The 14147-nt window shown below is 38.1% G+C and overlaps 4 protein-coding genes across 4 annotated transcripts; 3 read left to right on the top strand and 1 right to left on the bottom strand.

Annotated features, from left to right (window-relative positions):
• Positions 1–458: 458 nt before the first annotated feature.
• LOC130177613 (olfactory receptor 6N2-like) lies at positions 459–1415 on the bottom strand. The gene has a single exon (XM_056389507.1). It carries the CDS (start codon positions 1404–1406, stop codon positions 459–461), a length of 948 nt encoding a protein of 315 aa, XP_056245482.1. The 5' UTR covers positions 1407–1415.
• A 3227-nt stretch (positions 1416–4642) lies between these two features.
• LOC130177784 (olfactory receptor 6N2-like) lies at positions 4643–5578 on the top strand. Its single transcript, XM_056389737.1, has one exon. It carries the CDS (start codon positions 4652–4654, stop codon positions 5576–5578), a length of 927 nt encoding a protein of 308 aa, XP_056245712.1. The 5' UTR covers positions 4643–4651.
• Positions 5579–7563: 1985 nt separating this feature from the next.
• LOC130177788 (olfactory receptor 11A1-like) lies at positions 7564–8505 on the top strand. Its single transcript, XM_056389742.1, has one exon. It carries the CDS (start codon positions 7579–7581, stop codon positions 8503–8505), a length of 927 nt encoding a protein of 308 aa, XP_056245717.1. The 5' UTR covers positions 7564–7578.
• Positions 8506–12760: 4255 nt separating this feature from the next.
• Positions 12761–13699, top strand: LOC130177612 (olfactory receptor 52K1-like). The gene has a single exon (XM_056389506.1). The coding sequence runs from the start codon at positions 12761–12763 to the stop codon at positions 13697–13699; it is 939 nt and encodes a 312-aa protein (XP_056245481.1).
• The last annotated feature ends 448 nt before the right edge of the window (positions 13700–14147 follow it).

Genomic DNA, 14147 nt, shown 5'->3' with positions numbered 1-14147 from the left:
TCACTGTGCGATCATCAGGGTTTCTTTTCTCACACTTGACAAATTGATATTGTTCAACTGTTTTCACAGGCTGAGAAAGACAAACCATGACATGGCACCTTAATGTCTAAAATTGGTGGACTCTCCCTTTAATTGATTTCCTTCTGTTGGCCTTTGTGAACATCAAGCTACAGATGTAGCCTGTTAATCTACAGTAAATACATTCATCAAAAATTAAAATTACAAGCTGCGATTATGCAAAATTATGAATGACTCTGAGAGTTCATCAGGAAAGACGTGTACCATTAGAAACAGTGGTGTGGAGCGCTGAAATCATTTTATTAGATTAAATCACACAGTGCTGAATCATAATCTAACTAATATGAATGAACACAGTCCAAAATGCAAACATACTCTGTATCAGTCCATTAGATGGCTGCCAAAAAAACCACATCTCCGCATTATCATTACAAATGAAACTACATTACTTTAGTTAACAGTGCAGATTTAATGGTGTGATTTAACAGCCTCTTGAGGTGTTTAGAAATTTCTTTCATTTTCAGTCCGTATATGAATGGATTAAACAGAGGATGGTAAATGATCATTTGTAAAGTCATTATTGAATGGGCAAGTTTTGGAAAATTAGATTCAAGTTTCACTATAACGACATCATAAGTAATAAAAAAGGAAAAGCTGATTAAAACCAGCAGGTGAGGTAAACAGGTCTGTGCAGCTTTTTTCCTGACTTCTCTGCAGCTTCTGTAGGAGATTATAAGTATCCTGGTGTATGTGAAGAGGATGAAGAGCATGGGGAAAAGTCCAATATTTAGCAACATGAACACACCATATATGGACAGTGCTGCTGAGCGAACACACTGAAGATTGAACATTGCATTATTACAAAAAAGTCCGTCCAAAATAAAGCGACAGAGTTTTATATTGGCATTTAATACAGCCGACACTACGAGCTCACAAGCAGGCACGAGCCAAGCTGAAACCAGAAAGACTTTGATGGTTGTTTTTCTCATGATAGTTGGATATTGCAGAGGTTTACATATAGACACATACCTGTCGTAGGACATGGCTGACAGCAGTAAGAACTCTGAAGCGGCCAGAGTATAATATATATAAGTCTGAAACAGACAGGCTTGAAACGAAATCATCTGTTTTTCAGACAGAAAGTCAATCAGAAGCTTTGGGTAGATATTAGTGCTGTAAAGGACAGAGTTGATCAACAAAGCTGCAATGAAGATGTACATAGGCTCATGGAGGTTTCTGTGAATCACGATAAGACACACGATGGTGGAATTACAGCAGATTATTAGAATATAAACTGTAAACATGATCATAAAATACAGATATCTGTATTTCTGCACTTCTAAATATCCACCAAGAGTTATATGCGTCACATTTAATTCATCATCCATCAGGTTAATCCAAAGTCAAAATGTTGATCATTAACCTAAGTCTGACTTTGAGGTTCACGGTAACTTATTACCTGTAATAGATGGTCTTATTCACCAATGTTACAGGACGTGGAGTGTTTGACTCAGTGGATTGTTTTTATCAGACTGCTTCACCCTCCATGGATCTCATTAAACTCTCCACTAACATGTAAACAACTCCAGCAAACTCAGGAGTCCTGAACCCAAAGGTTTTGTTACTGTAGACCTCTTTGCTGGGTGGTGCCCCCGTTACAGTTTTCTGTTTTTCCCATCAGTCTTCACTCAACAACCCATTATGACAAAGTGAAAACATGATTTTAGAAATGTATTTATATTCAAAAAATGAAAAACTCTTATTTACTCTCTTATTTACAAAAGTATTCAGATCCTAAGCTGTGACACAAGTTGAGAGATTGAGGTGCTTTAATTTCCCTTTATTTACATCTAAAACCTGATTAGTCAGCTGTAGCAAACTGAACTGACTGGACATAATTTAGAAAGGCACACACTGTTGCATATTTCTGTAGCTGACTCTGTAACGTGACCATTTTATTTCTACTGTTTAGCTCACAGCTGTCAAAATAAAAGTCAGTGCCACTGTTATATACAGTGTGGTCAGAAAGTCCGAGACCTGGATCTCACTGTACTTTTATGCCTCCACGCCGACAACAACCAGGGCCGGAGGCATCATGTTTTCGGGTTGTCGACCGTCCGTATCTCAGTAACAGCTTGAGCGAATTTGAAAAATTCACTTGGACTCAAGGATGAACTGAGTAGCTTTTGGTGGTCAAAGGTCAAGGTCACAGTGACCTCACAAAACATGTTTTTTGGCCTTCTGAATACGATATGTCAGTAACGCCTGGGGGGAAAATATAGAAAAACATAGTTTATTTGACTGTTCATGTCTAGATTCAGCTGCATATTCTATATTTACTTTTAGATTGAGCATCTTTGGAAAAATAGAAATCTTAACTTCCATTTCACACTCTTACCAAGCTTTGTGTGGCAGCCTGCTTCAACACAGTGGTCTGCCTCTTCCTGCAATTACTTTCCTCCTTCCTGAGCTTCCGACTTTTCATCTGTGGTTGACAGGAAGTCAGGCTTTTTCATGCAGAGACAAGATGTGAGGTTAAACAACCTGTAACATTTACGCTTTCATGGGGGGGGGGGGGGGGGTCAATAAGGTCACAAAGTGATGACAAAGTTAATAGAAAGTGCATCCTAAAAGTGATGGAAAGTATTTATTATTTTTGCAATTTACTTTGATAACACCAACATGGCCTCCACAGAAGCCCAGAGCTGATGTAAGGATACTGTAATACTGCAATCCTTAGTGTTGTCTACTGTGTGTAAACAACAGGCCAGGCCTCGGGGGACAGGCCTGACTACAGCCAGTCTGCAAACAGCCGATCGGTGGTCACAGTGAGCTGGTCTCATGAGACGTTCTGCTGAGCAAGCACCTTTTACCTCTGTCATCAGAAACAAGTGTCAAAGATGCAACATGATGTTTTATTACAAACAGACTGAATGACTGTTGCTTTTGGCAATGTAATAACTAGATGTGTAATAAATCAATTTAAGTAATTATCACAATAATTATGTTCGAGGTGGGCAACAGGTCATTATCTTCTTTTGTCCTTTGAGAGCTATTAAACACATTAACACAACTCCAGTCTGGTGTAAACCCCCACAGACATGACCTTTAACCAGTCACTTTAAAAACAGGAACATAATATAATATACTATAATACCAGTTGTACTTGAATTTTATACGAGTATTTTATGCTATTTTATACTTATATACCTACTATACATACTTGATTCATGCTATAATTACATAACAAATTAAGGTTTTATACATAAATATGTAGATTAACTTTTAAAATGTAATAATTTGTTTTAGTTTAACTATCCAACTGTATCTGTGTTAGGAATGCAAATTTTAACCAATGTCCTTAATCGATAGATGACCACATTAACAATCAATATTTGGTTAAAGGAGCTATTTGTAAGTTCGGCTATTGCTACATAGCTAATGTTAGCATTAACAGCTGTTTATTAGTCTCAGCATCAATCCTCATTCTTTTACTCACCAAAAAGTGTCTCTAGAGGTGGAAAGTGCTGCCAAATGTCAACTGTTGTTTTGGCCTTATTTGTTTCTCCTCTTTTCTTCTTCTGAAGTTAGCATGCTAAACAGTTAGCCCCGGTTCTATTAGTCACTTTCTTCCGATACCGAGTCACTGTATCGCCCAGGCTGCCCTGAAGAAGTCGCTGCTCATCCTCTTGTATTGTAAAAGCAAGTTTGGGCATTGAGAACAATTATATATTTTCTGTCAGATAGGAAGCAAGTAGTTTCGTTAGGTACCATATGCCACACTCTGAAGTTGGAGGCTAACACCAGCCACATAACAATTCTTTCAGTTAGAAAGAATTGTCAGCACAGCATCTAAGATAAGTGGCTGCGGCCTTCCCCTCTCTATTTGACGCAGGTCGCAGAGGGTGATCGCCGACCCCTCTCAGGCTTGTAGGCCCATTCTTAAGTTCCTAAGTACAGGAAAACTCACCCCAGGACCAGCAGATATCCTGAGGCTGATATGAGGTAGAAACAAGCATTTTAACACAAACATATAAGCACTTACACTTTTATTTTATTATGTATTAATATGTATGTCTGTATTCTTATGCTCCTTTTGTGTATATTTTATTTACTTATGTGAAAATGATTTTGTTTTTGTCTGTTGTTAGAGTTGACATGACAATAAATTAATTTAATAAAGAAAGGATATTAATGTAATCTTCAAAGTGACTCCTAGTAGATTTTTTAGACAACATTAATGGGAAGTAAACTAAATATAACTGCTGTATGTCCAGTTCATCACAGAGAACTGCAACAAAGAAAATGTCAAATCGAACCCATTTCCTTTATAGTTAAATACAATCATCAAAACTGTAACGGGGGCACCACCCAGCAAAGAGGTCTACAGTAACAAAACCTTTGGGTTCAGGACTCCTGAGTTTGCTGGAGTTGTTTACATGTTAGTGGAGAGTTTAATGAGATCCATGGAGGGTGAAGCAGTCTGATAAAAACAATCCACTGAGTCAAACACTCCACGTCCTGTAACATTGGTGAATAAGACCATCTATTACAGGTAATAAGTTACCGTGAACCTCAAAGTCAGACTTGCTGTGCCTGTTACTGATTAACATTTTCAGTTTGGATTAACCTGATGGATGATGATTTAAATGTGACGTATATAACTCTTGGTGGATATTTAGAAGTGCAGAAATACAGATATCTGTATTTTATGATCATGTTTACAGTTTATATTCTAATAATCTGCTGTAATTCCACCATCGTGTGTCTTATCGTGATTCACAGAAACCTCCATGAGCCTATGTACATCTTCATTGCAGCTTTGTTGATCAACTCTGTCCTTTACAGCACTAATATCTACCCAAAGCTTCTGATTGACTTTTTGTCTGAAAAACAGATGATTTCATTTCAAGCCTGTCTGTTTCAAGCTTATATATTTTATACTCTGGCCACTTCAGAGTTCTTACTGTTGTCAGCCATGGCCTACGACAGGTATGTGTCTATATGTAAACCTCTGCAATATCCAACTATCATGAGAAAAACAAACGTCAAAGTCTTTCTGGTTTCAGCTTGGCTCGTGCCTGCTTGTGAGCTCGTAGTGTCGGCTGTATTAAATGCCAATATAAAACTCTGTCGCTTTATTTTGGACGGACTTTTTTGTAACAATTCATTTTTCAATCTTCAGTGTGTTCGCTCAGCAGCACTGTCCATATATGGCGTGTTCATGTATCTAAATATTGCACTGTTCCCCATGCTCTTCATCCTCTTCACATACACCAGGATACTTATAATCTCCTACAGAAGCTGCAGAGAAGTCAGGAAAAAAGCTGCACAGACCTGTTTACCTCACCTGCTGGTTTTAATCAGCTTTTCCACCTTTTTCAGTTATGATATTGTTATAATGAAACTTGAATCTAATTTTCCAAAACTTGCCCGTTTAATAATGACACTACAAGTGATTGTGTATCATCCTCTATTTAATCCATTCATATACGGACTGAAAATGACAGAAATCTTTAAACACCTGAAGAGGCTGTTGTTTCAGCTCAAATCACACTAATAAATCAACACTGTCAATGACTGTAATATCATGTCATCTGGAGTGATAATGCAGAGATTTGATTTTCTTGATAGACGTTTGTTGGATTTGTTTTTTATCACCAATCCACAGAATCTGAATAAGCATCACCAGCTTTGATTTAAAACGACATTCATATTAGTGTCCTTGTCTCTTTGTGTTGATGAAGGTCATATCGCTCATAAAGTGAGGATAAATATTTTTAATGTTGAAAACCTGAACGATTTAAAATGTTGATGGTTAAAAGCTTTAAACGCAGCAGAGCGTGACTGTGTGTCTCAGATCATTCTTCTTTCTTTTGTTGGTTGTTGTTGTGTCATTTGATCCAATAAAATGATCATAGTAAGAAAAAATAACATTGGCGATCTGTTATGTTCCACAGCACTGCCTCTAATGGTACAGATTATATTTTTGCACATTAAATTAAAAAACTTTTTTTTTAAAAAAGAGAAAATTATTCAAACATGTATTTAAAAAGTTTTGCTTAATTGCAAGTCTTTCCTACTACACTCCTAGAGTAATTCATAACATCACATCTGGTAATTAACTTTTTGATTGATGTATTTACTGTAGATTAATAACCTACAGCTTTAGCTTGATTTTAACAAATTTCTGTTATTTATTTATACAGCTGTTATTTATTTATACAGCACCAAATCACAACAGAAGTTATCTCAAGGCACTTTTCAAACAGAGCAGCTCTAGACCGTTCTCTTTGAAATATTATTTCCAGAGACCCAACAAGTCCCACCATGAGCAGCACCTGGCGACTGTGGAGAGGAAAAACTCCCTTTTAAGAGGCAGAAACCTCGAGCAGGACCGAGTTTCAATATGAGAAAACTAGTTACAGAGAAAGTCCACCGAGTTTAAACGTAAAAGTCGGTTTATATGTCGTGGTTTCTGCTACTCAGCCGACAAAAACAGTTGAATTATGTTTTCTGTGTCTCAGGGGGAGACAATTCAGGTATCAATGATTATCTCACAGTAATGTTATCAGGGTTATCTTATAGAATAGTTTGTGTTAAGTTGTTGAGTTTGAAACACGTGGACATTTAAAACAAGCAAACAGGGTGGCTGCTTCATTTGTTGGGAAACCGAATGGAGCATTTTGTTGCTATTATTACTCTTTTTAGTTACAGTGTGCCACCTTAAATTAATCAAATGAAATGAAATACCAATAGAGTTCTTTTTGGAGGTTGACCTGTATTATGAACTTCCAATCAGAGCACACTGACCAATAAACCTAGGAAGAACCAGTCACCTGGACTGGTACCAGCTTGAACACACATTATACTCAAAGAGTGCACTCTGACTGACAGACTCAGAACTGATAAATCCCGTATGAGAACAGTTTTCTTAGTTTTACAGGGCCCAGTTTTTATTTTTCATATTCATGTAAATGTGACGTGGGTAGCTTTTTCTTGCAACTCAAAAACAAACTAAAGTTTCAGTTAACTGAACTCGAGTTTAGCTCCTTCTGAACCTGGTGTGAGTTGAACTCACCCAGGAGTGGGTCACACGTCATTATTGAGATCAGATTGGTAGGCAAGAATTATAATTTTGTCCTTTTCAAATGAAATATACAACTTTGTAAAAAAAAAGAAAAAGAAAGTAAGGAAAAATACTGATTAGTTTAAAAATGTCATATTGAACATTATGTAATATCATGTAGCGACATCATCACTCAGTGAGGCACAGAAAACTGTAACGGGGGCACCACCCAGCAAAGAGGTCTACAGTAACAAAACCTTTGGGTTCAGGACTCCTGAGTTTGCTGGAGTTGTTTACATGTTAGTGGAGAGTTTAATGAGATCCATGGAGGGTGAAGCAGTCTGATAAAAACAATCCACTGAGTCAAACACTCCACGTCCTGTAACATTGGTGAATAAGACCATCTAGTACAGGTAATAAGTTACCGTGAACCTCAAAGTCAGACTTGTTGTGTCTGTTACTGATTCACATTTTCAGTTTGGATTAACCTGATGGATGATGATTTAAATGTGACGTATATAACTCTTGGTGGATATTTAGAAGTGCAAAAATACAGATATCTTTATTTTGTGATCATGTTTACTGTTTATATTCTAATAATCTGCTGTAATTCCACCATCGTGTGTCTTATCGTGATTCACAGAAACCTCCATGAGCCTATGTACATCTTCATTGCAGCTTTGTTGATCAACTCTGTCCTTTACAGCACTAATATCTACCCAAAGCTTCTGATTGACTTTTTGTCTGAAAATCAGATCATAACTTACTCAGCTTGTCTCTTGCAGTGGTATATATATTACTCTCTGGCCACTGCAGAGTTCTTACTGTTGTCAGCCATGGCCTATGACAGGTATGTGTCTATATGTAAACCTCTGCAATATCCAACTATCATGAGAAAAACAAATGTCAAAGTGTTTCTGGTTTCAGCTTGGCTCATGCCTGCTTGTGAGCTCGCAGTGGGAGTTGTATTGCATGTTAATGAAAAACTCTGTCACTCCACTTTGAAAGGACTGTTCTGTAACAGTTCAGTTTACACACTTCAGTGTGTTCCCTCAGTAGCACTGTCCATATACGGTGTGTTCACGTTGCTAAATGTTGGGCTTTTCCCCATGCTCTTCATCCTCTTCACATACACCAGGATACTTATAATCTCCTATAGAAGCTGTAAGAATTTCAGGAAAAAAGCTGCACAGACCTGTTTACCTCACCTGCTGGTTTTAATCAACTTTTCCTGTTTGATTACTTATGATGTCATTGTTGTTCGTCTGCAATCAGATTTTCCAAAACTTGCCCGTTTAATAATGACTTTACAAATGATTATGTATCATCCTCTGTTTAATCCATTCATATACGGACTGAAAATGAAAGAAATCTCTAAACACCTCAAGGGGCTGTTGTTTCAGGTCAAATCACACTAACACTGCATGTCACAATGTCAATTGATGTAATATAATTTCATCTGTAGTGATGATGCAGAGATTTGATTTTCTGGAGTGAAGATAAACATTTTAAATGTTGAAAATCTGAACGGTTTAAAATTATGATGTTCACGGAACATGACTGCGTTTCTCTGATCAGATTGTTCTTTCTTTTGTTGTTTGTTGGTTGTTACAGATTATGATTCAGCACTATGTAATTTAAAGTAATGAAATTATTTTAGGAAGGAAAAAATAACACTATTGATATCTTAAGTTCCACACTACTGCTTGTAATCACACAGTTAATATTCTTGCACATTTAACACATTGTAAAAATAAAAAAAAATGATGAAAGTCAAAGGTTTCCAAAGATATTTAAGTGTATTTAAAAAGTTGATTTTAAGTCTTGCCTAACTCTGTAAATTTACATAATCACAGCATGTAATTCTCTTTGATTGATTTACTGTAGACTGATAAACTACAGCTGTAGCTTGATATTCACAAATTTCAGTAGAAAAAACAATTAAAGGGTAAATCCACCAATTTTAGACATAAAGGTCAGTTTATATGGTTTCTCACACTTAGCTGTGAAAAGCAATCACAGCTTATTCTTTGGTTTGGCTGATGAGGTTTATTTCGAAGTTCACCATAAAACCATCACTCACAATTTTCCTCAGGAAAATGAATTTATTCCTGACAATACATTTTGTCTTGTGTCCTTGTCTTTACAATTACTGAAGACATGGCGTAACTCTGCACCCAAGTGAACATTAAATCCAGTAAACGGCTAACGTTCATATTTATTTCAGTGTTGGTGCAATATATCCAACAAAATAACAAGAAATTACGTGTTAGTATGTGTTAACATTTAGAAAATGAATGTCAAATGTCTTGATGACGTCATCAGCGTTATCTCAGATTTAAGAATATAAATTTATAATAGAGTTTGTTACGAATCTGAAATAATTGGATTGAGTCGCTTCCCTGTGGACCCCCCACCATCCGCAGGGATAGGCCCTGTACACTGTTGACTGGGCAGCAGGCAGAGGCAGGGACCTAGGTGTTGTGTTGAATTTCAGAGCGGTGTCCTGGTTGTGCTCCAATTATCGAGATATCACGTTGCACAGCCTCTCTGGGAAAGCTGACCTGGGATGATGGAAAGGAGGATGCGACCAACTGTCGAACCTCAGATCCAGGAGACGGCTTACGCTCATGTACCCCAGGGAGTCCTGTGGGGGCTATTGCAGGAGTAAGGGGAACTAGTGACTTTGCTGCGAGCCACCCAGTTCTTAAATAACCAGAGTGAGAGCTGTGCACATATTCTTGACAGGAAGTCCAACAAATTTTCAGTTGGTGTTGGGATTTCTCAGAGTTGTCCCGTGTCACCGATTCCGTTTATATAGAATCTGAAGGAAGCTTCTTTGAGAGGACATTGTCCGTTTTGGGGCTCTCACACTCTTCTTTGCAGATGATGTGTCTCTTTTGGTTTCATTAGTCTGCGTTCTTCAGCTCAGTCTGGAGAGGTTTGCAGTGAAATGTGAGTGTCATTCGCTCCAAGTCTGAAGGCCATAGTTCACGGTTGTCTGCCGAATGTCTCCCTCCAGGTTGAGTTGCTTCCCCAAGTGAAGGAGTTCTGGTATCTTAGGTTGTTGTTCATGATTGAAGGTAAAATGGAGCATGAGATTAACAGGTTCATTCTTGTTGTTCAACAGTAATACAGGTGTTGTACCGTTGTGGAGAAGAGAGAGCTGAGCTGGAGGGCAGATGTTCGATTTACCAGTCGATCTAGGTTGCATCCCTCACCAGTGGTTATGAACTGTGGGTAAAGAATGAAAGAATGAAATTATGGATACAACTGACCAATTGGAGCTTCCTCTGTAGGGAGGCTCAGCTCACCCTTAGAGATAGGTTTTAGAGACAGGAACCAGTTGAGGTGGTCTTTTTTTGGCCTGTGCTGTTAGCAGCCACCTTGACCAGCGATAATATAACAAGAAGAGTTAACGGACCTCTTCCATCTATTGTTGACGAGCGGTCGGAAAAGTTAAGAGTTCAGAAAGTAGTCACGTGATTTCTGTTTACCCTCGTTCAGAACCAGAGAGAGAGAACGCACTGGAAAACTACTGCCCCCTAACTTATTGACATAATCATAAATATATATAATATATTACTAGATACTATATATAGTACATAGCCTCAAATTTCGCCTGTAATAATAAAAAATTGCAAAATTGTGCTTGTATTTGCATTGTTTTCATTGCAGAGTAACGCTACCCAGCATTTCATTCATATGATACATATTCATTCATTTATTTATTGCCTCAACACAGTGGTCCTCCTTTCTGTTGATGCATTTGATTTACAATTACCTATGAAAGCTGAAATTTCCCGCTGACCACAAAGTTGAGTTGCCGACTGTCATGAGTGGTTGATGGGATGTCAGGCTAATTCATGCAGAGACGAGATGTGAAGTTAAACAACCTGTAACTGTTACACCTTCATAGGAGGCCAATGAGGTCACAAAGTTAATAGAAAGTGCATCCTGAGTGATGATTAGTGAAGTGTTATAAAGTATTGTTTTTGATTTGTGTGTGTGCGTGTGCCACCAAGTAATTAATGATAAAAGTAATTTCCAATTAGTATGATACAATTTACTTTGATAACACCAACATGGCCGCCACAGAAGCCCAGAGCTGATGTAAGGATACTGTAATGAGTGTCATTAGTGTTGTCTACTGTGTGTGAACAACAGGCCAGGCCTCGGGGGACAGGCCTGACTACAGCCAGTCTGCAAACAGCTAATTATCACCCAGCGGTCACAGTGAGCTGGTCTCATGAGACGCTATGCTAAACAAACACCTTTTACCTCTGTCATCAGAAACAAGTGTCAAAGATCCAACATGATGTTTTTATTACAAACAGACTGAATGACTGCAGCTCTTGGCACCAGAAAAGTTTTATTTTATTGCCTTTGTAATAAGTAAGTTAAGTAAGTTAATTTGAGTCAACAGGTCATTCTCTCTTTTGTCCTTTGAGAGCTATTAAGCACATTAACACAACTCCAGTCTGGTGTAAACCCCCACAGACATGACCTTCAACCAGTCACTTTAAAAACAGGAACATAATATGATGTAATATATAAGTATGATAATAAGTAATATAGTATTTAAAGCTACTTTAATGCTATTATAATACTGTATACATGCTGTAATTACATAACAGTTTAATTTACACATAAAATATATGATGCACTTTCAAAATGTGATGCTTTGTTTTAGATGGTGGTTCTCAAAGTGGGGACCCTTAGCAATCCTTGAGGAGGTTCCTGGGGGTCCACGGCAGAAAGGGGATTCATTTATTTACACTATTCCATCCATAAATAACACAATGACAGAATGTATGACTGTTTAGGTTTGAAACACTTTCTTTCATAAAACATCTAAAAGTAAAAAATTTACGGTCCTTGATGTGAAAAAGTTTGAGAACCACCAACTATCAAACTGTATCAGTGCAGATTTTAAGCAACGTCTGTAATCAACCTTCGGTCACATTAATAATCAACAGTTGCTTAATTGTGAACAGTTGAAGGTAGTGTTGAGTTTTGTATTGCAGTAACTTTAGGAGGGCAAACAGGAGCGGACCGATGTGAGGCCTCTTTCCAAAATGTGACCAATTATAATCATCAGAGGGAATCAGATATAAAGGCCCTGGTCACTATTTTAGGAAATACAGTACCTCCGCATCCGCTGCACTGTTGGTTAAGATATATTTTAATCTATTAAATTATTAACTACATTTAATAATCAGTTAATTATCAAAATCCCTAATAGGGCCTGTGTTGATGAAACATTTGCTTCCCATTTATGTTTGAATCACTTCATCTTAACCACTTCAGTTGGACGTCAAACTGAAAGTGAGGCGTCTGAAGTGTCATGAACAATCGCACAAACTCTTTTTTTACTTTGTGCACTATCAGTAGGTTTCTGACGTAACTGAGGTTCAGATTGTGATTTCAACATGGATCCCACATGGATTTTAATCCATGAACTGAGGAGACGAACTTTGCTCCAATACAAACATCTACGCCAACAGGCGTGATCAGAATTCCCAGTGCTTGTGTTGCGTCAGTCCGAACAGTTATTAATACATGGCGCTTGAGGAGATGGAAGGTCTCAGCCTCCATACACAGTAACAGGTTGTATCACTGTAAAATCTGGATGTTTGCAGCCGAGATATGAAAAGATTTTCTCCTTCATCAATGGATCATGTTTATAATGTTTCCACAGTCAGAGTTTTTACTCTCTCTGCCTTCAATGACACAATGAGTCACAGAGTCACCATCTTTTCTCTCTCTTTACTGTGCTACTCTTTGATTCTGTTCATTAACATCTCGCTCGTCGTGATCATCATCTTGGATGAAAACCTGCATGAGCCCATGTACATTTTATTATGTGTTAGTTGCGTTAATGGACTCTATGGGACCTCGAGTTTCTACCCTAAGTTCCTGTTCGACCTTCTGTCGTCTTCTCAGGTCGTCTCGTACGGCGAATGTCTCTGTCAGGCGTTTGCAATGTACTCATTTGTTTGCAGTGACACGTCTATTCTTACGGTTATGGCGTATGACCGGTATCTGGCCATCTGTCGGCCCCTGCAGTACCGCTCTGTCATGACGAAGAAGAGGCTCTCCCAGCTGGTGTGCATCTCTTGGTTGACGCCGTTTTGTATTTTCTCCATTAACATCCTGCTGACGACCAGACTGACGTTCTGCGGTACAGACATCCAGAGACTCTTCTGCGTCAACTGGCTCATCGTTAAACTCGCTTGTCCCGGCACGGACACCTTCGTCAATAATGTGTTTGCAATGACTACACTATCTATTTACACTGGTCATTTGCTCTTTGTTGTTTGGACTTACATCTATGTCGTTAAAACGTGCGTGAAGTCCAAGAAGGACAGGGCCAAGTTCATGCAAACATGTGTGCCCCATTTAATCTCCGTACTCACTTTCTTTGTCATCGTGGTGTCTGATCTGATGCATATGCGATTTACCTCCAAAGATTCACCTCAGAGCTTCCAAAACTTTGTGGCCGTCGCTGTCCTCTTTTTCCCTCCAATCATGAATCCTCTGCTTTATGGCTTCAAACTCAACAAAATCCGCAGCAGAATTCTGACTCTGGTTCATGTGAGGCAAAGATGACCTTAAGCTTTATCCACTCTGTCCATGATCAAAGATGTAGGGTTTGTTCAACAATAAAACCTCCACAGTTAAATCAATGGAACATGTTTTATAGACTCCTTTATATCTTTATCTAAAGATTATCGTCATGAAAGGAATCATTTCATCTGTCCCAAACTAGAGGTGAGATCTAAGCCGGATAACAGCATGTGGCAGTTACAGCAATTTATTTTATACTGAATTAATTGATTAGACTAAAGTCAAAATTAACAATCCAAGTATTTCCACTCTCATGATACTGAAGATCTGTGGGTCTCAAGACAGAAGAAACCTGACTGAAATAAGTAAAATACTCGTGTAAAATAAACCCGTAGACTAAAAACACCTGCTCTATTACACTATAGTGGGTTCTTATTGAAAAGGAATCATTTTAATTAAGATTAAAGCCTTAATACCTGCATGTGGTTTT

Source organism: Seriola aureovittata, chromosome 11, assembly GCF_021018895.1.
Source record: "Seriola aureovittata isolate HTS-2021-v1 ecotype China chromosome 11, ASM2101889v1, whole genome shotgun sequence".
Classification (NCBI taxonomy): domain Eukaryota; kingdom Metazoa; phylum Chordata; class Actinopteri; order Carangiformes; family Carangidae; genus Seriola; species Seriola aureovittata.
The sequence above is the reverse complement of the archived record's forward strand: the minus strand, read 5'-3'. Positions and strand labels throughout refer to the sequence as shown.

What these genes read in the sequence shown, in the direction of transcription:
- LOC130177784 (XM_056389737.1), top strand. Translation starts at nt 4,652, where the DNA reads ATGGATGATGATTTAAATGTGACGTATATAACTCTTGGTGGATATTTA.
- LOC130177613 (XM_056389507.1), bottom strand. Translation starts at nt 1,406, where the DNA reads ATGGATGATGAATTAAATGTGACGCATATAACTCTTGGTGGATATTTA.
- LOC130177788 (XM_056389742.1), top strand. Translation starts at nt 7,579, where the DNA reads ATGGATGATGATTTAAATGTGACGTATATAACTCTTGGTGGATATTTA.
- LOC130177612 (XM_056389506.1), top strand. Translation starts at nt 12,761, where the DNA reads ATGGATCATGTTTATAATGTTTCCACAGTCAGAGTTTTTACTCTCTCT.